The following is a 22,932-nucleotide window of genomic DNA, read 5'->3' as shown; positions in this document are numbered from 1 at the left end:
GTATCTTTATGCAACCATTACAGTACTATTCAGCCAGTAGATGGCAGTGTTTGCAAGTTTGGATCTATGGTATACAACTCTATGCTCTTTTGTTCTGAGTTTCCTGTTACAGTCAAATAGTTGAGCAGTAAAGCACATGGTGACTGTGTTCTTTGCTTTCTCTGTGATGCTGTATATAAACAGAATTTCTAACACTTTACTCATCTGAAAATAAATAGGACTTACCATCAGTAGTGCCCTCTTGAACAGGATTGGATTCGAAGTTTTCTTAAGGAGGTGAATGCTGATAATATCTGCTCCCCTGTCAGGGGCTCCAATTGTTATCTGTCCTGCGTCTCCCCCAAACCTTGCAATGTTCCTCCTTATCCATTGTAGAGCCATGTCTTCATCCAAAAGGCCCCAATTTCCACTTGCAACACTGGAACCTACACAAATAAATAAACAAAGGGTGGGTTGTACATTGGCACAAGAGATCAAAACAACTTACAGCATTTCAAATATCTGGAAAGAAAGAATGTCCCATAGAAGATCAAGACTTTCCAGGAGGAAAGGACAATTCCTCAGGAGGACAGTTGAAAGAAGACTGTCTTAGCTCCTGCCCTGTCCTTAGATATTTCTAAGCCTGCATGTTTTGGACAACTATGATCACAACATATGATCACAGTTGTCCAAAACATGCAGGTTTAGAAAGAATAATATTTCAAAGTTATGCAAAGGTTAATTGTGACTGAACGTTAGGAAAAGGCAATAAGGAACAGTGTGCCAAATATGGATTTGAATAGCCAACCTAATCTTGAGCAGCAACAGATTTTTTTGCCATTGGTGACTAACTGGAACGACCTTTACTACAGTCATTAGAACAGAAGTAGCACAATCATTATCACGCAGTAAAAAGCATTGTTCACTTTCGGAGAAGCTGCTCACAGTCAGTGTGGACCAAGGATTCCAACAGAAGAAAGTGCTCAGGATTGAACTGTGTTTCAATCTTGGTGGCTTTTCTTGCAGATGTTTCATTACCAAACTAGGTGACATCATCAGTGCTAGTAAGTAGTGGGGTTTACTCTCATTATCCATTACCTATTAGCACTGATCGTGCTACTTAGTTTGGTAAATCAAATTTACCAAACTAGGTAGCAAGAAAACCATGAAGCTCACAGAGCACCAAGGACCTTATTGAAGATGGACAATTTATGGAGGCTCTATGGCAGTGATGGTGAACTGTCATAGGGTTATAGGCTAAGGAAGGAATTTGTGGAGGGGGGGAGGGGGGAATCCCAGAAGAAGGGAATTATAATCTACTTCCATAATACTGTCAAGAAGTCTACACGGCCATATTTGTAGCCCACCAGGAATCAAATGTGACTCAGTGGTGTATTTTCTATTACTTAAGGATTAACGAACCACTTTTAAATGAAAAGACTCGACCCATTCTAAAGATAAAGAAAAACCTAGTTATCTTCCACCACTGTTGGGGACATCCCCCTATACTCCTTCACATTAATTTCCATATATGTCTGTCTATGAACGGTTTGCCTTCAGAAGCTGTAGGTGCTACAACACTGGAGATTTTTAGTAGAAGAGATTGGGCAATCGTTTGTCTGAAATGGTAATAGGGTCTCCTGCCTCAGCAGGGGGTTGGACTAGAACAGTGCTCACCAACTGGTGTTCCGTGGACCACTGGTGGTCTGCAAGAAAATTTTGGTGGTCCTCAGAAAAATTATTTGCATTTTTTATATTGCACTAAATCAGGGGTCCTCAAACTACGGCCCCTGGGCCGGATACGTGCAATGAACGTTTGTCTTGTTGCAGAGAGTCTCCCCCTTCGGGGTCTTTTTGTGTGGGGCAGTGGGAGGGGCAGAAATTCCGACTTGAGGTCTGCTTCAGCCTCCAGGTGTGGGGCTTTGGGCGAAGGCTGGAGGGAAGCGCCTCTGGTGGCAAAGAACCAGAGGGCCTTGTTCCAGTGGGACTGCATCATGGACTGGAACTGGCTGACCATCTCAGCCTGCTGAGCCTCCTAGGCACCAGTACCTGGCCTTGCACTCCTGTAGGTCTTCCCTCTGCTTGGAAAGCCTAGAATGCTCGTAGTCCTCAGTGAGGTGCTTCTGCTGAGCCTCCTTCTCAGTCAGATCCAATTTGAACTGAGCCAGCTGTTTTGCCAACTCTTTCTCATGATGGCTGCTTAGCTCCAACAACTGCTTCCTGTTGGGGCCCTAATAAGCCCTGGCAGGCAGGCGAGGAATGGCTGGGAGGGGAGGGGTCAGTAGAGGCCAGCGAGGCGCACCTCAAAGTGAGTGACATCAAGTTGGCCATGCCCAATCAGTCACACCTAGCCACGCCCATCCAGCTGGTCATTAGGCAGATCAAATTAGTGGTCCGTGGGATTTAAAATTATGAATTCAGTGGTCTCTGAGGTCCGAAAGGTTGGTAACCCCTGGACTAGAAGACCTCCAAGGTCCCTTCCAACTCCATTCATCTGCTATTATTCTGTTTCTCTTCACGTTATTCTTAAACTCATTAAACCTATTGGCACGTGTCCTTTAACATAAGAGTATGGCTGAGAAAGAAGAATTAATAAGAAATTCCTGTGAAAGCCACCAAAAGGAAGAATAAATAATAATAATAATAATAATAATAATAATAATAATAATAATAATAATAATAATAATAATAATAATAATAATAATAATAATAATAATAAGACATCATCGTCCGAGTAAGTGGATGTATCCTAGCCTATCAAATTGACAGAGATTAAGATCTAGGTTTACTGCTGAAAATGAAGTTTTGAAACAGCTCTCAGCAGAATTTAGGGCATTCTATAAAATCAGAACTCAGCAGGGAAGAAAAAGAATTGAGAAAAAAGAAGAACGGAAGCACAGTACGTTGCTGCAACGTTTTATTTCCACTGAGCCTAGTGGAAAGATTTGTCAAAATGCAGGCGTGGTTTAGCACCTTTTTTCTTTGGAAAAAAAAAGGTACTGCTTTTCTGATAAGCAGGTCAGAGTGGAGAACCAATAAGATGGGAGTATTTGCCAGGAGCTCAGCAATTGGCTCGACACCATGAAGAGATAACAGATTAACAGATTGACGGAGTTGGAAGGGACCTTGTAGGTGATCTAGTCCAACTCCCCTGCCCAAGGAGGAGACCTTACACCATTTCTGACAAATGGCAGTCCAATCTTTTCTTGAAAGTCTCAAGCGATGAAGCTCCCACAACTTCTGAAGGCAACTTCTGTTCCATGGGTTGATTGTTCTCCCTGTCAGAAAATTTCTCCTTATTTCCAGGTTGAATCTCTCCTTGTTCAGTTTTCATCCATTCTTCCTTGTCTAGCCTTGAGTGCTTTGGAAAATAGCTTGACCCCTTCCTCTCTATAACAGCCTCTCAAATATTGGAAGACTGCTATCATGTCTCCCCTGGTCCTTCTCTTCACTAGACCAGCTATGCCCATTTCCTGCAACCGTTCATCATGTATTTTAGCCTCCAATCCCCTAATCCTCTTGGTTGCTCTTCTCTGAACTTTTTCTAGAGTCTCAACATCTTTTTTATAGTGTAGTGACCAAAACTGGATGCAGTATTCTAGGTGTGGTCTTACTAAGGCTTTATAGAGTGGTATTAGTACCTCACTTGATCTTGATTGTATCCTTCTGTTAATGCAATTTAGGATGGTTCCGATAAAAAAAAATCACAATTTTTTTTTAGCGGCCGATTTTCCCTTCTACGCCATTTTTTTTTAATCGCCAAATTTACAAAATTAGGTTCAGGTCACAACCAAATGGGGTTGCCACCAAAGTTGTGGAACAAAATATGGTTGTGACCAGAGATTCTCCCCAAATCATTGATCTGATATTTGCTTCTTGTTTTTTTAAAAAAGTCCATATAAAGTTTCCAATCGATCAAAAAGTTATTTGTCCGTTTTTATCTGAGCAAGATGGTCAGTTTTCTCATTTCTGCAAACTCAATTAACTTTTTAATCCAATCTTCCACTGGGGCTTTGTCATTGCTTTTCCAATTTTGTGCAAACAATAATCTCATTGCAGTTTCCAATACAGTATTAAATTCCACATTTCTTTCCTAATTCCATTTCCATAAGACCCAGCAGGAATAATTCTGGTTTTATCATTAAAAGCCCTATTTTCAAACTGAGATATAACTCACCAGTGCTTAAAAAGCCAAAAACTCCTACACGGTAATTTGCAGTTACAACAATGAGATTTCCAACTCCGGCTAAGTAGGATCCATCAAGGGCTGCCTTTTTGTCTTGATCATCAGCATTTAGGCTGTTGTGGAAGAAAACCAGCACTGGTAGATTTCCTCCCTGCCACAATAAATGATAGGTTGGTTGTTATTGTTCTTAATTGAAATATATTATAGCTGCTGCCCTCTCCCACATACTCTAAGTTGCCACAATTACAAATGAATAAAAAGTAGTTTAAAACATACAGTCCCGTAGACAGCTCGGAGTTAAACAATTAAACAATAACATCAATTAACAATTAAAACAGTTAAAGAAGCTGTGGATTGAGAACTAAGGTCAGCCATAAATAATATTCATTAATGTTGCCCTTATCTTAGCATTGCTAACTTGTCATCCTCATTGCAGCCAAAGTTGACCAGGGCCAAAAATATCTATTGCGGGGAGTTGTAATTTTAACTGAAAATAGCAGAGGTTCCTAGTTTTCTAAGGTGATCTAGTGTACTTAATAATTCATGAGTAATCAATGATAATTTGGAAAAGTGAAACTTCTGGGACATTCTGGATCCTCCATACTCACGAGATCTTTCACTCCAAATCACTGACACCTCCTTATTGTATCATTTCAGTAAAAAGAATACTGAAATCTTGCAAGAAGTCTTATGCCAGAACATGGAATTCTCCTTCCCTCCTTCCTTCCTTCCTCCTTCCCTCCTTTCTCTTGCTCTTCCCTCCCTCTTTTTCTTTTTCTTTCTTTCTTGTTCTATCCTTTTCTCTTTCCACTTAGATCATCACATTCAACATTGCATGATGAACCCCAGCGTCTGAGAAAAGTGCTGATCTATACGTTTCACAGAATTCTGAAGGGGCGACTAGATAAAGATGCAAAATTTTGTTCTGAGATGAATCTGCTAGGGGACACACTAATTCATGGCCAAGGACTTGCATTTGTGTGAAATTTAAATGTATCCTCGTTGTTTCCACAGATGAAGCATTTCCATTTGACGTCACATCATTATGCCCCAGTAAAGTTGGTTGATTCTGAAGGCATTACCAGAGCTCAACAGTTCTCCCCCTCTATCGTTTCAAAACCATAGTTCTCTCCAAAAACCTCTTCATCTAATTAAATTGGAGAAAAAGCACAACAGACAGTGAACACCTCTCTCTTTCGTTTCTCCACAACCACTTCAGGGTTCAGAACTGAAACCCTTAAACGCCTGATTATGAACAACAGGAAAAGCAGAAAAACTGAGCAGGGCCTCGAGACCTTTTTGAAGGCATGAAGGGGTGGTAGAGAGAACAGAGGCAGGAATGTAGCACCTGTCTGTGGCTTCTTACACCAAACCTATCTTTTCCTGAGATCATGGGATACCTGACATGGGGCAATCATATAATGCTGGGGAAAGATGCAGCTGCTTTAAAGAGTCACAGACAGGTACAGTACCCTTGTACGTTCTGAACCTCCTTTTGGTTTTTAAATCGAAAGGACTACATCCAGTGGTGGAACTTCCCCACTGCATTAAAAATCAAAAGCGTTTCCAATAAGTCAGGGTCATCTTTGTCAGAGTTTCTTGCAGAAATCAAATCCAGAAAGCGCACCCAGGTAACTGATTCAGCAGGATTCATTAACTTCTCTTTATATATAATATAACACATGAGACACAAATACCAAGAATGGTTCTTCCAACGTGGTTTTCAGTTTAGTTCAGAGTTGCAGCCCAGTTCTTAGCTTTTTGCACAGATTCACAGCTACAGAGCTAAGCCACGCCCAGGCTCCAAAGGGTTTCAGTTCCCATTGGCTGACCTTGTTGCTATGCCCTAATCCAGTTCATGAATATACTCTGACAATCTCTCATTGCATCTAGGTACAGGAATATCCTAATATCAGTTTCCATTCAGCCGAAGTGCAGTTCAAAGTCTTTGAAGTTTGAAGAACATGAAATCATTGAGTCTGAAGCGACTTCGTCACCCTCCCACTTTCTTCCTGCTCCCAAATTCTCAGAACTGCTTTGGAAACAAACTATTCTGTTTTCTTGCAATGATGCATAAGTCATGTGTATTTGCCTCCTTTCATTGTTTGTAGGAGAAGAGCAGGCACAGCTGGGGAAGGGAGCGTTAAGTGCATTATCAGTCTAGAGTCATTACATTGCCGCAAACATCCAAGTCCAACTCCTCCTGAATTCTGTTGACCCTTATCTGGCACCAATTTAGTCTTGAACTTTAGTTGGACTAGGTTCTTGTGTACAGTGTTGAGCAATAAATCTTGGAACTGCAAATTAACTCTGGTCCTGATTTTGCAGTGAAATTTTTTAACCTCCTGGCGCAATTTACACCTCTTTGTTTTTTTATATTTTTCTGGTGGTCTTCCAACCTAATATTATTTATGTTAAGTTATTGCTTATGATGTCATTTATGTGCAAAGGGAACTTTGATGATACCATTGTGGTGGCCATCTTGACATTTTGACCACGCTGTGTGGACACCCCTGTCTCCAAGATATTAACCAGTCGAAAAGAGCTTCATAACAAGACACATGGACTTCTACACAACTAAAATCCTTAATGTTCAGGACTCCTAATTGCATCAACTGCTCACCTCCAAATTCCCTAAAAATGACCGTGACATTCCATGAGTATCTAAGCATAGATCCAAAAAGATGCCATTGTCAATGGGTTTAGCAACCTCATCTCATGCTTCTTTCCTCAAAGTAGATTCCTGGGATGAGGGAATGGTCCGAGAAGACTAAGGTAGTTCGTTAATTCAGTACTTACATTGTTCTGCGGGACAAAGATGTTCAAAAACAAGCAATCTTCACTGACTGAAGATAAGTTGTCATCCCCTGGCTGCCAGCAGCTAGCTCTAAAGATACAATAAAGTACTTTATGATTTGTTTGAGGTTCTAGTGATCATGAAGAAACAAGGGAATAAGGTTGTGGGTGGCATGCAAGGTGAGTTTTACATTTAGAACTACTTTACGGGTGTGTCATGTAGAACAACTTTAAGAAGTGTAGACTTCAACTCCCAGAATTCTCCCGATGTGAAGATGGGTGGAATTCTGGGGGTTGAAGTCCACACATCTTAAAGTTGCCAAGGTTGAGAAAAAAACAGAAGTGGAGCAACCTCCACCAATCTGAGTACCTTCCAAATGCGTGACTTTAATTCCCAGAATTCCCTAGTCGGTATAGTCAATGCTGAGAATTCTGGGAACAGACATTCTTTCCTTTGGAGAACATGCCAAGCAGAGATTCATTGAATTCCTATTTTTTTAACCATGTGCTCTTTCTCTTGCTCTTCCCCAGCAGCACTTCAGCTTCAACCCCAATAATAAACGAGCAAACAATAGATGCAAATTCAAGGTAAACAGCTCCAAACCCGATTGCAGAAAATACGACTTCAGCAACCGAGTGGTCAGTGCCTGGAATGCTCTACCTGTTGTTACATCCCCAAACCCCCATAATTTTAACCTAAGACTGCCTCTTACGTTGACCTCACCCCATTCCTAAGAGGTCTATAAGGGGCATGCATAAGCGCAACAGCGTGCCTACCCTCCCTGTCCCACTGTCTCCATTTATTCGTACCTATTTACTGCGTTCACATTTATGTTTATGCTGACCTGTTATCTTTTACGTGTTTGACAGACTACATAAAATAAATAAATAAAAGAAATCATGCATCCACAGACTGAAGCATTATTATTAACAAAGCATTATATGATTAAACAGTGAAAGCATTATTAATTTAGAAAAGACATAACAAAGAATTAAGTGGGGCAGATTACAGCAATATTACAAGTAGGTTCTTTCAGTATCTTTTTAAAATTTGATGTCTTGCACGAACTACTCCAGAATTAACAGTTTCAAGTAGGGTTTGTTTGTTTTTTTTGTCAAGAAGGAATGTTTCTCATTTATAAGGCCGAATTCTTAAAAATCCTGCACAATTACCAAAAAAAGAAAAGAAAAGAAAGAAAGACACCTGTCAGTTCACATCTCGCTTATAAAGACCCTAACAATAGAGCCTTTTTTTTCTGAAGGAAAGGAATGGAATAAAGAATGACAATGTGGCTCAAGACAACATACACCACTGTTATGGTGTTAACTGCACGGCCCTGTGCACCTGGATGAGCAAGATGTGGCCTCTTTTGTGGTAAACTGTAAGCACAAACTGGTTGAGTTAATGCAACCCACACAACTCAGGTGCCTAAGAAATTAGGTCATCCAAAGCAAGAGTAACCATCCAATCATACAAGGCAAAGCCTAATGGGGAAAAAATATTTTAAAAAAGATTACTGCCATTTTTGTGAATATTTTAACGTCAAGCTTGAGAATTTGGTACAATTGCTTTCCTTCTAGGGAAACTCCAACACAGGCTGAACCATTTCCTTGCCATGTCTCTTAGGCAAAATAGTGCAGTTGTTAGGTAAATCGTGTGGCCATTAAAAAAAATCCCCAGTAGAGGGATTCAAAAATGTTAGCAACCCGTTCTCTGCCCGGTTGCTGGGCGGGCGTAGCCATGGTGGACATGGCCTACTCAGCCTCCTGCACCAGGGTGGGGGCCTTTTTGCCTTCCCCAGGCTCTGGAGGCTTTCTGCAAGCCTCCAGGAGGTCAAAAACGGCCTCCACCAGGCTCCAGAGGCTCTCCGGAAGCCGGAAATGGGCCTCTTTTCGGACTTCTGATAGACCTCTCTTTCGCCCTCCAGAATCTTCCCCGAACCTCTGGGAGGGTGAAAACAGCCTCCCCTGGGCTCCAGAAGCTGGAAATGGGTTCGTTTCCAGACTTCTTGTACTTCCGGTAGGCACGTTTTTCACCCTCCGGAGTCTCCAGAGGCTTCCCTGAGCCTCCAGGAGGGCAAAATCGATCTACCCCAGACTCCGGAGGCCTTCTGGAGGCCAGAAACAGGCCTGTTTTGGACTTCCAGAACTTCTGGTAGGCCCATTTTTCACCTTCCCAGACCCTCCACGTGGGCCCTGTAATTACCTGGCATGATGAGTGGGCCGTGTGGAGACTCCTGGGAGGGAAGGGAGGAGTGGGCAGATCCAGACAGTGTTTGCAACAACCGGTTCAGCAAACTAGATGCAAAATTAGCATCCGGTTCAACCGAACCGATCCGAACCGTCTGAATCCAACCCCTGGGCTTCCCGCATTGGCTTTGCTTGTTAGAAGCCAGGTTGGAAAGTCAAAAATGACCTACCACATGACCCTGGGATTCTGCAAATAGATACTTTCTGGTTGGCAAGCACCCAAATTTTGATCATGTAACTTAACAATCATTTCACTTAATAACTGTGGCAGGAAAGGTCGTAAAACGGGCTAAAATTCACTTTGTCTCACTTAGCAACAGAAAGTCTGGGTTCAATTGTGGCCATAAATACTTTATGATATCTAAGAAAGTGAATGTTGGCTATTCAGGTGCTCTTGGTCTCCTCACCGGGTTGTGGTGGCGTTCCAGAAGTCTGTCCAGGTGAAAGGCTGTGGAGGATGGAACCGATTCTCTCCCACTGGAGGCGCTGCATATGGAACCCCAAGGAAGCTTCCAATGCTCTTCCATTCAGAATCCACTTGAATTACTTGAGAGACGCCCAACATGGTCCCTTGTGATGGGATCACGACTGAAGGCTCGTCGTTTCCTTCACCAGTGGCTAGGATCACATCTGTACAGAGATGGGGGGGGGGAAACCTCTTTGAGAAGACACTCTAAGTCTAATGATGCAGGTTTCAATCTGGGGTCTATTTGTTGGACTAAAATTCACCATGGCCAAACCTGCTTATAATCCAAGAGATGCAATGACTATTACAGAGACTCTTCTGGAGGCTAAAACATACAAAAATGTATTCATCACCGGCCATTGCTAAGGTGAAGTCAAGGTTATCCCAATGTAAAAAAAGATGTGGAGACTCTAGAAAGAGTGCAGAGAAGAGCAACAAAGATGATTAGGGGACTTGAGGCTAAAACATATGAAGAATGGTTGCAGGGATTAGGAATGTCTAGTTTAATAGAAAGAAGGACTAGGGGAGACATGATAGCATTGTTCCAATATCTCAGGGGTTGCCACAAAGAAGAGGGAGTCAAACTAGTCTCCAAGGCACCTGAGGGTAGAACAAAAAGCAATGGGTGGAAACTAATCAAGGAGAGAAGCAACTTAGAACTGAGGAGAAACTTCCTGACAGTTAGAACAATTAATCAGTGGAACAGCTTGCCTCCAGAAGTTGTGAATGCTCCAACACTGGAAGGTTTTAAGAAGATGTTGGATAACCATTTGCCTGAAGCTGCGTAGGGTTTTCTGCCTGAGCAGGGGGTTGAACTAGAAGATCTTCAAGGTCCCTTCCAACTCTGTTATTCTATTCTATTCTGCTCTGCTCCATTCTATTCTATTCTATTCCATTCCAGTCCACTCCATTCTATTCTATTCTCAAAAGTTGTTGTTTTAACCATTTACTGTAGTTGTGTCTGACTCTTGACGACTTTATAGGCAAATGCTCTCCATCCTACCCACAGCTTCTTTCAGTTTTTGGATGTTCATCTTTGTATCAGCTTTCATGGGATCAAGACCGTATGTTCTTTGCTTGCCCCTTCTTCTTGATCCACTAACAATTCCTCCCGTGAGGAATTGAAAAAGCACCTTTGGGACAACCATGACCTGGATGACTGAGAGTCTCCATAGACTGTCACATGGCACTGCTACGTCTATCCCCACTGCTGTCTTCTGGTCCTTGTCTACTACCTTGATGTCTGATTGCTTGGCCAACACCTGCCTACCTGTCTGTCTGGACCTGGAGTCCCATAGGGTCTTAGCCATCTTATGTTCTGCTACCTTATATGGAATCTCCCATCTGGACTTGGTTGGGTCCAGCCCATACATTGAGCAGTTCATGTGGTTTTCATCTATCCCTTTGATTGGGGGCAGCTTTATGTATTCACTTTTAGTCTTCTATTCTTAACCAAACTTGGCATTGTTCAACAGCTGTAAGATCTACTGCCATGCTGGTTTATTTCCACTGTGTCTCCTGGTTTTGTGTTTCAGGGAAAGCAAAGATTAGCAAATCAAGCCTCCTTAATCTTTTGCCACCTACGCACCTTGCTTTCGATAGATGTAAGTAGCCGGCTCCTTGAGCAAAATACGACAGCGGTGGCCTTGTAGACTCAGGGTACAACTCTGTGTTTCTGGATAGAATACACATCGCACTGCTGATGACAACATTTCAAGTGTGATCACTCGGCACATGTTGTCCTTTGAACAGACTGTAAAGAAAGAAATGGCCAACTGTGAATTGCACAAGCAGATAAAACAAAGGGCAGGTGAAAAGTGATGTTTTGGAGATTGAAATGGAGAACATAATCCATAATGAATCCAACCAGATTGGGAAATTCTCAGGCGGCTGCAGTGATAATTGTCAACTCATAAAGTTGCCATGGGAGGGGGTAGCGCGTTCCACTCATAGTTTCAGCTAGAGTCAGATCTCAGATTACTGCAGCAGGTTTGGGAGGGGTGTACCTCATTGGGGAATGTGATTTGTGATACAGACTGTGGGGAGGGAAGGAACAGTGGTAAAATTCAGCTATAATTCAAATAAGGCTCAGATCTGACTGCATAAGGTCTTGCCAAATGGTGCTCCTAATAAATGACTAGTTTTCTTTTGAAACTTGGCTGGAGACTCATGAAACAATCAGGGCATCTTTCGGAAACCTGACAATGATATTTAGAAGGCCATCTCAGGAGGTGTTTTAAGGTTCATCAAAAGAAACAAATGCAATCAATCTACTGTTCAATAGAGTAATGAAAGCCTCAATTTCTTTGCTGTCGCTTACAGCTGTGTTACCCTGGACACCCTGTATCCCAGGACTTCCATAAATATCACATGAAAAGAAGAGACAGTTATTACAAAAGATACAGCTTTGTATATGATAATGTAGGATACTTTTTTCCCCAACTCCAGATATAAAGAGACCGGGAATTCTGAAAGCTGCAATCTGGACATGTATAGATAGAGGAAAAATCACTGCAGGATATGCTTATTAGTACTAATTATTATCACTGCTTAATGGTGAAGTTAGGGATGCGGTGGCTCAGTGGCTAAGACGCTGAGCTTGTTGATCAGAAAGGTTGGCAGTTCGGCAATCTTGAATCTGTAGCGCTGCGTAATGGAGTGAGCTCCCGTTACTTGTCCCAGCTTCTGCCAACCTAGCAGTTTGAAAGCTGAAAAAATGCAAGTAGAGAAATAGGAACCACCTTTGGTGGGAAGGTAACAGTGTTCCGTGTGCCTTCAGCATTTAGTCATGCCAACCACATGACCATGGAGGCGTCTTTGGACAGCGCTGGCTCTTCGGCTTTGAAACGGAGATGAGCATCACCCCTTAGAGTTGGGATCGAGTAGCACATACCATAAAAAGATTTCAGCAATTCCCTTTAAGTCTGTGCTGATTCAACTCCTATTTCCACATTATTTCCACATTTGTTTTAAAAAATGGCACACTAATTCCAGTTAGTCAATTAACAATGTAATTAATACAACTTGAATTTAAGAAGTCTGAAGAGACCAAAGTAGAAACCAAGAGTTCTAGTTCTACCTTAGACACCTGAGTGGCCCTGGGCCAGTCATTTTCTTTCAACCCAGCAAAGAAGGCAATGGCAAACCACTTCTGAAATCAGAGGGAGGGAGGGAGGAGTGATCAGTGGATGGATGGGGAGGATGGAAGGAGAGGTGTGGATGGATGGATGGATGGATGGAAGGAAGGAAGGAAGGAAGGAAGGAAGGAAGGAAGGAAGGAAGGAAGGAAGGAAGAAGTAGGGGATGGATCGATGGATGGATCGATGGATGGGGAAGATGGAAGGAGGGATGTGGAAGGAAGGAAGGAGTAGGGGATGTATGGATGGATGGGTGGATAGATGGATGAATGGATGGATAGGGAAGATGGAAGAAGGGGTGTGGAAGGAATGAAGGAGTAGGGGATGGATGGATGGATGGATGGATGGATGGATGAGGAGGAGGATGGAGGAGTGGTGTGGGAGGAAGGAAGGAAAGGAAGGAAGGAGTGAGTAGGGGATGGATGAATGGGGAGGATGGAAAGAGTGGTGTGGGGGAAGGAAGGATGTTAGGAAGGAAGGAGTAGGGGATGGATTGATGGATTGATGGATGGATGGATGGGGAGGATGGAAGGAGGGGTGTGGAAGGAAGGAAGGAAGGAAGGAAGGAAGGAAGGAAGGAAGGAAGGAAGGAAGGAAGGAGTAGGAGTTGGATGGATGGGTGGATAGATGGATGGAGAGGATGGAAGGAGTGGTATGGGAGGAAGGAAGGAAAGGAAGGAAGGAGTGAGTAGGAGTGGATGGATGGGGAGGATGGAAAGAGGGGTGTGGGGGAAGGAAGGGATGATGTTAGGAAGGAAGGAAGGAGTAGGGGATGGATTGATGGATGGATGGATGGGGAGGATGGAAGGGTGTGTGTGGAGGGAAAGAAGGAAGGAAGAAAGGAAGGAGTAGGGGATGGATTGATGGATGGATTTTATTTATTTTTATTTTTATTAGATTTCTAGACCGCCCCCTCTCCCCGAAGGGACTCGGGGCGGTGTACAGGTATAAATTTAAAAAACCATACAATGGGTGGGGAGGATGGAAGGCGGGGTGCAGGAGGAAGGAAGGAAGGAATTATTTTGGAAAATAAGCCATCTTACCTGAGAGACAAAAATTTTGGATGGCAGCAAAGTCACTGGAAGGATCTCTGCTGACGTGGATGACATCAAATTTAGAAATGGAAGGATCTAGAATAGTGGAGGTCCTGTCCAAACTCTGCCATTTGTCCAAGGTCACTAAAAAAAAACACAATGCAGAAGTTCAACAGGAGGCGTCTTGAGAAACCGTAATTTATATTTGTTGGAATACAAAATGAAATAATGGATCAAAGGAGCCAAATAATCAGCGGAATATGTGAGTCGCAACTAAGTAAAATCATAGGATTTTGTTGTCAAGAAATATGTCTGAACGTTCTACTGAAGGTTATAATTATTGTTATAATTAATTACCATCTCTCTGATGGTCTGTAACCCCCCTTGGTTCTCATCCTTTTATTCAAACATTTTCATTTATTGACCCCATAATCCCTTGCTGTATGGCAGGGGTGTCCAAACTTGGGAACTTTAAGACTTGTGGACTTCAACTCCCAGAATTCCCCAGCCAGCCATGCTGGCTGGGGAATTCTGGGAGTTGAAGTCCACAAGTCTTAAAGTTCCCAAGTTTGGACACCCCTGCTGTATGGCGTCTGGGCAACTGAAAGGAGCTAGCAATTTGTTTTAATGGCCAGATGCCTTTCCTGTCACCAATGCAGAGTTATGTCCAGCAGATATATTTTTCAATATGCCAAGAGAGAGAAAAAACTGCCTCTACCTAGGATCAAACTCACCATCCTTTTATTCAAAGTCTGGGGGAAATTCCTCCCACACAGAGGTCTTTCAATACAGACAATCTTCAACTTACAAACCATTCCTTGAGTGGCCATTTGAAGTTAATAGTGGCACTGAAGAAAGGGGTCTTTTTTTAACACTAATGACTGTTGTAGCATTCCCCATGGTCATCCAAATTTAGACACTTGACAACTGACTCATATTTACAATGGTTTGCAGTGTCCCGCAAGCATGTGAATCGCTTTTTGTGACCTTCTCAGAAGCAAAACTACGTAGGAAGCCAGATTCATTTAACTGGGTTACTCAGTTGAAGGTGGCTCAGTGGCTAAGACTCTGAGCTTGTCGATCAGAAAGGTCAGCAGTTTAGTGGTTCAAATCCCTAGCGCCACATAACGGAGTGAGCTCCCGTTACTTGTCCCAGTTTCTGCCTACCTAGCACTTCGAAAGTATGTAAAAATGCAAGTAGAAAAATAGGAACCACCTTTGGTGCGAAGGTAACAGCATTCTGTGCACCGTTGCTATTTAGTCATGCCAGCCACATGACCACGAAGACGTCTTCGGACAGCGCTGGCTCTTCGGCTTTGAAACGGAGATGAGCACTGCCCCCCAGAGTCAGGAACGACTCACTGCGAGGGGAACCGAACCTTACTCACTTAACACTTGCAGTGATTCACTGAATGTTTGTGTCAAGAAAGGTCATGAAATGGGGCAAAAATTCACTTAACCACTGTCTTGTTTAGCAACAGAAATGTTGAGCTCAGTTGTAATCATAAGTCAAGGACCACCTGTCATCTGGTCACCAAGAAACGGGACTTCTGCCTTTGAGAAATAGTCAGAGACTTTCTCAATTTGCTAGAAATAGTTTAAAAGGATTGTCCATCCAATCTCTTTTGACTACATATTTGGTAGAACATTTCACAAAAGGCTGCTTCTTCCTGCTATAGCAGGGGTGGCGAACACGCGGCTCGCGAGCCGCATGCAGCTCCCGGCCAAAATAAATGAGGCTCTTTGCCTCTTATCATTATTTAGTATACTGTGGCTCGGATCGCGCGCTCCCTTTCGGAAGCTGGGGAGGTCCTTTGCAGGCAGCTAGAACGGGCTATAGGCTATAGGCATGATTTCAAAGAAAGTAAATCACGGTTCACATCAGATCCAATCTACTGTCTTCTCTGGAATGTACAAAAATTGAACAGCCCCCTTGATTTTATTTCTCGTTGCATATTTGTTTTTCAAAAGCCACACTTTAATAATTAGATTTAAAAACAAAAACAGAAGAAGGATTTTACAGACTCTCGGGGAGGGGGGCGGTAGCCATAAAAACAACAGAAGTGGAGCCTTCCCAGGGATAGGAATTTAAGAAAAACAGTTTGAACAATAATTACACATCAATTTTCCGCAGTCTGAGTTGCCAGTTCCAATGGCGTAGAAGTTATTTGTCTAGCTCCAGACCCAAATCTGAAAACGACTACTTATGCTCTTAAAAAGAAAAAAGAAAAAACCCGAAAAGACAGACAACCTTTATTTTGGATTCAATGTCAGCCAAGGATGTCTGGACTATCTTGCTGATTTTAAAGTATGTTTGGTTTGGAATTATTTATTTATATATAAATATATATGATCTTGTATTCGGGTCTTTTCTCGTGTAAGATTGAGATTGTCTTGGCAAGGTTTCAGCGAGGTCTCACTTGCCATCTTCAGGCTGGGTTTTGGACTTAAAGTGTGATCGGAGCTGCCGTCTTTCTATAAATCTTGGTGGGGGTGTGTGGAGTGCTGGCTTTGTTTCAATAAGTGGAATGATTGGTTGTGTGGTTGTATCATGATTGGTAGATTGGTGCTGATTGGTGTTGGCTGTGTGTCTATTGTTGTTTCGTGTTGTAACGGCCTGGGTGGTGGGTGAGGCTCATTTGTTGACTTGGGCTGGTTTCCAGATGTCTGGTAGGTGGGAGGTCCTAGTCAGCCCTAGTCAACAAACAAGCCCCACCCACCACCCAGGCATTACAACATGAAACAACAATAGATACACAGCCAGCACCAATCTACCAATCATTCCACTTACTGAAACAAAGCCAGCACTCCACACCCACCCACCAAGATTTATATATATTCTTTATTTAAAGGTTTATTAACCTTTAGTAAGTCGACGCCTAGAATACTGCATTCAGTTTTGGTTACCACGTTATCGCGGCTTTTCAATGAGTCACTTACATTTCATGGCTTTTTTTTTTACTGCAGTCATTAAATGAATCATAGAGTTGTTAAGCAAATCTGGTTTCCCCTATTGACTTTGCTTGTCTGGAAACCAGATGGGAAAGTCACAAACTGGCAATTAGGTGACTCTGGGACATGGCAACTGTCATAAGTACAAGCCAGTTGCCAAGCTTCTCAATTTTGATCATGTGGTCATGGAAACCCTGCAATGGCCATAAATACAAGGATGGTTGCAAGTCACTTTTTTAGCACTGTTGTAACTTTGAATGCTCATTAAACAAATGGTCATAAGTCAACAATTACCTAGACCTAAACTAGACCTCTGGGTAACCAGATGTTCTGACCGAGGCTTCCCAAGAGCATGAAGCAAACTCCTTCTTCCGATAAAAAACCCTTTTATGAATTTACTGTGAATTCTGCTCATTCACATCCAGCAAAGTCTTTCAAGGGAGGATTTACGGTCACAGACCTTATCTGGCATGGAGAGCTGCCAGGCCGATATCTGCAAAACGTGGCAAGGAGTCTTGGAGAGTCATGAACCAATTAAGCGAACTGTCTCCTGCAAACTCCACTCCCCTTTCGCTCCTCTTTTATTTCCCCTGGGAGGGGTCATTCAACGTCCACCTGTGACCTTACTCCCAAGTCGACCCCTGTTCTTTAGCTGTTCCCTTCATCTGGCAACTCTGTGCATGCACACACTGGGAACAGGCTCCAGCTGTTCTTCTGCCTCACTGATATCTGATTCCAAAGGCAGTTGATAACTTGACCCCCTCTCTGCCTCCGATGCAGAGTCCTCATCAGAACCTTCCCCAGACTCCAGGACTGGCCCAGGTTCCTCCCCAACCTCTTCGCTGTCCGAATCTACTGCCAGCTCCGCTGGCCACTGGCGGGCCACAACACCAGTTAGATCTTTGTGATCCCACTGTGAACAGTGATATCGCTCTTGGTGTCTATCGTATTTCACTAGATTTTCCATTTTAAAAAAATGAAAACCTAGCATGCTACAACGTGCATAGTGGCTGAAGGACTAACTTCGGATACTATATTTACTCCTTGTAATTCTTCCAAGCCACAGGCATCTTAAACAGCATAAAAGTGCTGGGTGGCCGGAACTCAGTGCTTTTTTAAAGAATGGTGTCCATCTGTCTCCTATAAAAGACCCAGTGAAGTTGGGATGGTGGATAGAATTCTGAGGAGATCAAGGGAAACGTAGAAAGCAGCATCCCAATTTTCCTTCTGGTAAATGACATCTCGAGAGAGGTTTCCAAATTTCTCAAAGGCATCCACCACGCCAAAAAGATGGGAGTTCCCCAAATAGAATTTGGGGGAACTTAAATGGATCAGAAATCAATGCTATTGCCCATCACCTGATGGTGATAGGAATATCAGCCTGGTATCTTCTGGCTGGGCCAGCACTGAACTTCTAATGTTGACTAGAATTTTTGGAAGTTGAGAAGATCTGAAGGACTATAGAGATTCTCCCATCATCCAGGTCATGGTTATCCCAAAAGGTGATTTTTCAAGAGACAACTGGACTTATTGGTTTTTCTTTGAAAACGTTTTGCTTCTCATCCAAGAAGTTTCTTCAGCTCTGACTGGATGGTGAGGAATGGAAGGATTTATATTCCTTGCAGACAGCTGGTCATTTGGTTTGAAAGAGGGGTCAAAATTGAACAGCCCTCTCTCAACAGAATAGAATAACTATTGTCACTTTGCATGTACACTAATTGCCACACATTAAAATGAAATTCTGTTGCATACAGAGAGGGAGGGATACGGCATCATCTATCTTCAGTCTACAACACAATCCTTTCAGTAGTTCCAAGAAGGCTCCACATTCATTTGCACTACTCAGGTGACCCCGAGATAACCTAGGTAAACCTCCAGGTGGCCTCTACAACTCTCTAAAAGGATGCAAATGACAAGCTGTCTGCAAGGCATATAAAATCTTTCCATTCCTAACCATCCAGCCAGAGCTGAAGAAGCTTCTTGGATGAGAAGAGAAATGTCTTCAGAGAAAAAGCAAGACAGATCAGTTGCCTCCTGAAAAAGAACCTTTGGGACAAGATCACTTTGGAGAACACTGCTGTACAAGATGATTTGCAAACACCTATACCTGTCAAGATGAGATGTCTTATGCAGTCCTCTATGGGCTTACAGAGAAGATTCTTCCACTGAATTTTGTGGACTTTGAGCCAGGAATTCATCTCTGGAATTTACGTTCTAGGTAATGTGGACTTTAACTCCCAGAACCTTCAAGTGCCAAGGTTGAGAAACACTGCTAGAGGGACAATAAACTGAACTGAAATATCAACTGCTTTTAACCATAGCAATAGCACTTAGACTTATATACCACTTTACAGCCCTCTCTAAGCAGTTTACAGAGTCAGCATATTGCCCCCAACAATTTGGGTCCTCATTTTACCCATCTCGGAAGGATGGAAGGCTGAGTCAACCTTGAGCCTGGTAGGATTTTGAACTGCTAAATTTCAGGCAGCCAGCAGGCAGCAGAAGTAGCCTGCAGTACTGCACTCTAACCACTGCGCCACCGTGGCTTTTCCATTTCATTTGGCATTGCCATGCAGAACAGAGGTGAGATCGCTATTGTTCATCACATTTTCATAAAAGGAGAGGGGGAAGCAACTAGCTTTCAGAGATCTAACTGTAGGAGTGCTATAGCAAAGGATTTTCCAGTAGGAAATCCTAGCAGATCATATTTATTTTCCTGAACCTGTTACATGCATGGATTTCTGCTAGTCTGGCTGGAGACGTGAGAATACTGTATGACAATATGTACCACTTTCCTGAAATCTTTGGTGGGTAATAACTATAATCAGACCTCGGCACTTCCCTCTACCCACCAAGCTGTCATTTGAAAGAAAGAAGAAACGGTCCAACGTTGAAATGAAAGCAGACCAGATGTTTATCTGGATGCTAAAATAGGTGGCTTCTAAATAGGGCGAAGCCTTCCCCTTCCAAATCAGTAGTTTCAAACCACAGCAATCCCATAATAAGTCTCCACTGCTCCACATTCCATGGTCCATTTGAGATTGTAGACCTGAGGAACTTTCACTGAATGAATGTCAAAGATGCAATTATTGCTAATTGGAAAGTTTTCCCAGATGACCCAAAGGTGCTTTTTCAAGAGGCAATTGGACTTTTTGGTTTTTCTTAGAAGATGTTTCGCTTCTCATCCAAGAAGCTTCTTCAGCTCTGACTGGATGGTGGGGAATGGAAGGATTTTTACGCCTTGCAGACAGCTGGCCAGTTGCAGTCTTTTAGAGAATCATTGAGGCCACCTGGAGGTTTATCTGTGACCTCGGGGTCACCTGAGTAGTGAAACTAAGTAGTTTCAACAGTTCCAAGAAGGCTCCACACCAATTTGCACTACTAAGGACACAGATAAACCTCTAAGTGATTCAGTGACCCTCTAAAAGGATGCAAATGACCAGCTGTCTGCAAGGGGTATAAATCCTTCCATTCCACGCCATCCAAACGGAGCGGAAGAAACTTCTTGGCTGAGGAGTGTCATGTCTTCAAAAAAAACCCAGAAAGTCTAGTTGCCTTTTGAAAAAGCACCTTTGGGCCAACCACAACCTGGATGACTGAGAATCTCCACAGACATTTTCCTAGTTGAATTTCCAAGTTGCAGAGGAGAAGAGTTGTGTTAGCTCGACAGGAAGTCCTGGACTTCCATTCATTGAACACTGTTGGAAGTTACATCAGTGTGGATAAAAGTTAGTTATGATCCGTCCTTCCACTTACAATCTTCACGGATCCTCACAATTACGGGATCTTGATTCTGCTGCTTAACAACTGGCATGCATTTATGATGGTTGCAGCACATGCGATCACTAGTTGTCCCTTTCCCAGCAGACTTCCAACAAACAAAGTCAAGGGAGAAGGCCAGTTTCCCTTAATGACGGCATGATTCAGGTAGCAACTGCAATGATTTGCTTAATGACCAGGGTGAAAGAGGTAATAAAATCAGGTGTGACTCGCTTAATGACCACATCGCTTAGCTATGGACGTTCCAATCCCAATAGAGGTCATAAGTCATGCACTTCTTGCACCTATCCTTCTCCTGGATCCCAGGAACCTGAAGCTCAATTATCTTCCATTGACTCAAGGTCTGTTTTCCTTACCGTTTTCTTGATTTTCTGGCAAAGGAACAGGTGGACACACTCGGGGCAGAATTGCTGTGGGAAGAAGAAGAAAAAAGAGAGATCACTTTCATTAACAGAAGCAAGGATTCACGGAACACTTAAAAGAACAGAGGAGAATCAAGCATGATTAGAAAAGCAAATGGCAACCACAATGGTGTGATAGAACCACTGCCTGTTGTTTTTTTAATATGTGACACAAACACACCCTGTGGAGATCTCAGGAAGTCATGTTATCTTTGCCAGAAGGTGTCAAGTGAAGAAAATTAGGAAAACAGACAGTTCAAATGAACAAGTAGGTTTATTGCAAGCTTAAGCTCTCTACAAGAATCTGAACTACTAACGGTCAAAGTGAATGGCAGCAGATAAGTTAATGGACTTCAAGGTGGGCTGGACTTTGATTTCTTTTAGGCTTGAAGGGACTCGAGACTGATTATACGTTTGACCCCTCCCTCATGCTCAGCCTGGTCCTCTCCTACAAAAGGATGTTGAGATAGCCTCTATCATAATGTCTAGGCAAAACTACACTCTTTGGTGAGAGAGAAAGAAAGATGAATAATCAATCACCAAAGCAAGATATGTAGAGCCATGGTGGTGCAGTGGTTAGAATCAGGGGTGAGTTCGGCAGCCGCTACTGCCGGTTTGCTCATGGTTGTGCAGCGCGAGCACACTTGCGCAGTACTATAAAAATGCTTCTGTGCATGTACAGAAGCCAAAAATAAGATGGCGGTGCCTACAGCGCTTCCGGGAGAATTGGTTTGGGGGCATGGCAGGCCTGGGTCGCTGCTGGTTCCAACAATCCAGGCCACCAAACCACTACCGGTTGAGCTGAACCGGTCCGAACCTGTAGGACCCCACCACTGGTTAGAATGCAGTACTGCAGGCTACTTCTGCTGACTGCCAGCTGCCTGCAATTTGGCAGTTTCAATCTCACTAGGCTCCAGGTTGACTCAGCCTTCCATCCTTCCAAGATCAATAAAATGAGGATCCAGATTGTTGGGGAAATAGGCTGACTCTGTAAACCGCTTAGACCAGGAGTGTCAAACTCTCTGTATCACATTGTCGTCACGTGACTTATAGTGACTTTTTTCCCCCTTGTTAAACCGGGGGTGGGGGTGGCCAGCCTGTGATGCATCCAGCCCGCAGGTCACGAGTTTGACACCCCTGACTTAGACAGTGCTGTAAATCACTATGAAGCGGTATATAAAGCTAAGTGCTACTGCTATATTGCAGGTCCCATCTGATGATGAGAAATAGGGAGAGGCTTGTCTGAGAGATTTTCTCAAGTTACTTTCTTGACCCAGCTCAAAGCTCTCTTATCTAGTGCAGGGGTCAGCAAACTGCAGCTCTGGAGCCTCATGTGGCTCTTTCCTCCCTCTGCTGTGGCCCCGTCACCAGTCGGTACTACACTTTTGAGAGGAGCTTCTGGTGGGCAGGGGGGGGGAGAGAAACACAGTGCGCCAGGAGAAGACTCTATGGCAAGGGGAGGGTTTTCCAGTTGTCTCCACAATTGATAGGGCTTCCGATTATGACAGGTAGAGGGAAAAGTATGCTGTGCTAGGAGGAGACTCTATGGTGGGGGAACTGAACTTCCGGTCAGCTCCAGAACTGAACAGGGGGCTTCCGGTTAGGACCTTTGTGCCTCCCGATGTTTTCTTTTCTGTGGGAAACGGGTCCAAATGGCTCTTTGAGTGTTTAAGTTTGCCGACCCCTGACCTAGTGGATCTTCCTCCTATCCTACAAGGCTTACACCTACGTCTTCCCTTTCTACAATACAGATAGTCCTCAATTTACAACAGCAGGCTGAATGACCGTTCGACGTCACAACGGCGCTGACAAAATTGACCTGACCATTTTTCACACAAATATTGCAGCATTCCCATGGTCCCATGATCAAAATTCAGGTGCTTAGCCACAGGCTCATATTTATGACGGTTCTGGAGTCAGCTGATTACTTTTTGTCAATGAGGAAGCCAGA

The 22,932-nt window shown here is 43.3% G+C and overlaps 1 protein-coding gene across 1 annotated transcript in view; it reads right to left on the bottom strand.

Moving 5' to 3' along the window:
• Window positions 1–22,932, bottom strand: part of TG (thyroglobulin) — a 165,402-nt gene that overhangs the window by 58,952 nt on the left and 83,518 nt on the right. Inside the window, exons 32-38 of the mRNA XM_081949853.1 lie at window positions 20,937–20,990; window positions 13,858–13,992; window positions 11,266–11,430; window positions 9,619–9,841; window positions 6,965–7,052; window positions 4,157–4,316; window positions 226–425 (exon numbers count right to left, since the gene is read on the bottom strand). Of these exons, the coding sequence (XP_081805979.1) occupies window positions 226–425; window positions 4,157–4,316; window positions 6,965–7,052; window positions 9,619–9,841; window positions 11,266–11,430; window positions 13,858–13,992; window positions 20,937–20,990 (1,025 nt within the window). The remainder of the gene's footprint in view (window positions 1–225; window positions 426–4,156; window positions 4,317–6,964; window positions 7,053–9,618; window positions 9,842–11,265; window positions 11,431–13,857; window positions 13,993–20,936; window positions 20,991–22,932) is intronic.

Source organism: Natrix helvetica (assembly GCF_964273705.1).
Source record: "Natrix helvetica genome assembly, chromosome: 4".
Lineage (NCBI taxonomy): Eukaryota > Metazoa > Chordata > Lepidosauria > Squamata > Natricidae > Natrix > Natrix helvetica.
The sequence above is the reverse complement of the archived record's forward strand: the minus strand, read 5'-3'. Positions and strand labels throughout refer to the sequence as shown.